The sequence below is a fragment of the Pholis gunnellus genome, assembly GCF_910591455.1.
Source record: "Pholis gunnellus genome assembly, chromosome: 15".
Classification (NCBI taxonomy): domain Eukaryota; kingdom Metazoa; phylum Chordata; class Actinopteri; order Perciformes; family Pholidae; genus Pholis; species Pholis gunnellus.
In genome coordinates this window covers 15,291,857-15,295,244 of record NC_136542.1, presented here as the reverse complement: position 1 = coordinate 15,295,244, position 3,388 = coordinate 15,291,857, and the positions used below count along the sequence as shown (strand labels likewise).

The window sequence follows — 3,388 nt, the reverse complement described above, 5'->3', positions numbered from 1 at the left end:
TCCTGCCTTCTTCTGCCTAAAGTGTTTATTTTTAGGGGTTTCTTCTTTGTGACTTCGGTGCCAGAATATTACAAAGTGGCTGATGCGTGGGATAAACGTCTTTCCTCATAAATATCTCACTTTGTGTTTGCGATTAATAACCGTATGTCTGTTTTGTTTACATTTTCTTAATGACAGATTGAGAGCATTGTTCTCGTCGTTGTCCAGCAAAGCTATTAATCCCTGCTGAAAAGATGCGCCTTCTTATAAAAGCACATGGATAAGAATGTTTTTAAATAAAATATAAAGTTGTGAAAGTCATTGTAAGCCCTTTTATGGAACGTGTTCATGTTGTTATGCATGTCATAAATAGCTCACACTGAAAAAGTGAAAAATAAATACGGTTCTTTAATTATAGCTTCTTCTTTACACATTTTAGTTTTTCACATTTAATGTGTATTTAATGTAAACTATTAATAAAGTTTATTTTTCTTTCATGTGAAAATGTGCCTATAGTTTTTTTCAATAATCTGTTACATTTATTTGTATTAATTTAACCTAAATCCACCCTCAATAGGAACACAATTGCTGTAATGGTTGCATATAATGGTGGATACGCTTTTTGCCTCCTCTAGACTATATTGTTTTATATATCGTTTAATAATAATAATAATAATAATAATAATACCTTAACAATAATTATAATAATAATAATGTAAAAATAATAACAGCATCATTTCAGAAAACAAAACCAATAACACTTTAATATAGATTCTGTTCTTGTCACTACAAGAATACACATATACAAGCCATAAATAGGAATTACACAAATGATTGAAGAAATCCTGCGAGGCATTTAAATTCATATAGGAATCCAGTTGCAGATGCAGATGACGGCTATTTTACAGCAAGTTGTTATTGTTTTGTCTTTGGGGTCCATTCCTGAACTTCTGAACAGATCTCGTCACATTATCATTACTTTTAATTATTATTATCAACAAAATAATTAGGCTACGAACAAACTCGACAACTAAAACGGTGGGAAACGTCAAAAATATTTGAAATACGTATTGTACACAAACTCTATATATTTTTTTACAAATGTACAAATTGAAAGGGGGAGAAAGTCCACATCGCATTGAGGGGTAAAGAGTTTATGAGGAGTTCATGATTGGCCTGGAATAGACGCCTTGGTAGTAAGTTGTGTCAGCCATGGCTGAAGAATCCAGACCGGCTTTCCCCGCCATGGAGCCCATGGAAAGAGCCCCGGCCATGGGGGAGCCATAGCCGGAGTAATGCATCACTTGCTCGTAAGTCTTTAGGTCCATTTTGTGGTGCTGCTGCTCCGAGGACATGAGGTTATTTATGGAGAAGGGGTGGTTGAAGGAGTAGTGGTGCTCCGGCTTCAGGTGCGCTTCGTGCGCAAGGACCGAGTGATGCTGAGACATGAGGTGCTGCCCCTGCGACACCGGGGAGGCGACGGCGTGCTCCGGGCTCAGGGCCTGGCTCGTCTTCATGTCCGACAGGGACCTTTTGTGGTCGCTGGAGGAGGAGTTGGAGTGCGGGGACTCGTTGCCGTTGCAGCTCTCCGAACTGCTGTTGGAGGAGCCGCCGTCTCCCCCTTTGCGGCTCCCGTCCTTCGGGTTCATCTTCTTATCGCACTTGAAGCGCTTCTGCCTCCTCAGGTAGCAGCCGTTCTCGAACATGTTCCCGGAGTCCGGGTGGAGAGTCCAAAAGGAGCCTTTCCCGGGTTTATCCGGCGACCTGGGCACTTTGAGGAAACAGTCATTGAACGACAAAGAGTGGCGAATGGAGTTCTGCCAACGCTGCTGGTTCTGTCGGTAAAAAGGGAAGAGGTCCATTATCCACTGGTAGATCTCGGCCAGCGTCAGCATCTTGCTGGGAGACTGCTGGATGGCCATGGTGATGAGGGAAATATAGGAATACGGCGGCTTCGCGTGCGTGTAGCTCCTGCGGTAGGTCTTAGGGTCTCTGGACCTGTTGATGCTGGACTGTCCGTAGGGGCTCATGGCGTTCATGTTGGTGTAGGATGTCAGGGCGTTCATGGACGTGGGCTGCGCGGTCATGGGACTCATGCTGGGGCTCAGGGCGGCGCTCATGGCCGTCATGCCCGCGCCCATGCCGTTCATGGCTCCGGCGCCCGGCGACATGCCGGTCATGGAGGGACTCATGCCCGTGTTGACGTAGGACATGTTCATGGAGTTGGCCGTCATGTTGGCAGTGGTGCCCATGCCGGACATGCTCATGTAGGTATTCATAGAGTTCATTCCCAGGCCCGTGTTCATGTTGCCAACCGAGGTGTAACACTGTCAGTGAGGGAAAGAGGCAATCATCAGTTTCATCTGGCACACAGTGTTAATTACTTTACACAGGTTGTTTTTTTATTCAAGCTCTATACACTGATAGCATGTATTACAAATATAAAGAAGTTATTTGAGACGCGCACTGGCTCGTAAAAGTTGAAATGTACACATGCTTTCGCTTCCGCATCAAATCGTTTTAAAATTGTAAAAAAAATACACAGCGGTATGTGTTCAACCACTGGTATCAAGTGATATTAAGTGAAATAATCCGCTAAAAATGCACGCTGTCGTTGAGAATGTTGACACCTAACATGACTGCGCTCACACAAAATAGCGACTGCAACACAAATATTTGAATCAATCTCCGCAAAACCAAACAGCTCAGGTGTTTGTTGAGTGGAAACATGGCAAAAAAAAATAATACTCTGATTTAGTAAAGATATACGTATAGACTTTTGAAATTATAATCCGAGTGAAAAGTTTCTCCCCCACCTACATGTCAAGCAACTTTGTTAGGATAGTGCGCTGTGTGGAGATGGGGGAGGATTTGGAGGCGCCTCAAGTCAATATTTGATCACAAAGTTAATATTATCTCAGGGCTAATATTGAGTTGTATAAAATGGGATTGGCTTTAGACGGGAAAAAAATATATATTTAAGGTACCCACCTCGGGCTCTGCGTAGTAGGTGCTCCAGTCGGTGTGTTCGTGTCCTTCCATTTTAACTGCTCCAAGCATCATGGAGGACCTTCACAAAGCGTCTCCCAGCAGGGGAAAAGCCCAAAGCCTCTCTAATAGCAGGTTGACTGGGGACCACTGGATGTATTTGGGTCGTCGGTGGGGTCCCTTCGTCAAGGACTGGCGTTGATGTGTGTCTTATGGAGCCAGCCGTGAAATGCGTCTGTCAGTGACTGGAGTTCAAATGACGCTCCGTGCTGCCTGTTAACGCTGTGATATAGCTCTGAGCGCTAGGCAAACCTCCAATCCCTACTTCTACGCCTTGGGCCCTATTTGAATAATCTCCTCGCACCTAGGCGTGAGACTCCTCAAGCTCCCTCCCCACCCCCTCCACCCCAATTGTACACCT

General features: G+C 44.4%; 1 protein-coding gene across 1 annotated transcript; it reads right to left on the bottom strand.

The window, feature by feature from the left end:
• Window positions 1-721: 721 nt before the first annotated feature.
• foxa2 (forkhead box A2) lies at window positions 722-3,111 on the bottom strand. Its single transcript, XM_079175392.1, has 2 exons — window positions 2,971-3,111; window positions 722-2,306 (listed from the first exon to the last, which is right to left on the bottom strand). Exons 1-2 carry the CDS (start codon window positions 3,040-3,042, stop codon window positions 1,134-1,136), a joined length of 1,245 nt encoding a protein of 414 aa, XP_079031518.1. The 5' UTR covers window positions 3,043-3,111; the 3' UTR covers window positions 722-1,133.
• Between the last annotated feature and the right edge of the window lie 277 nt (window positions 3,112-3,388).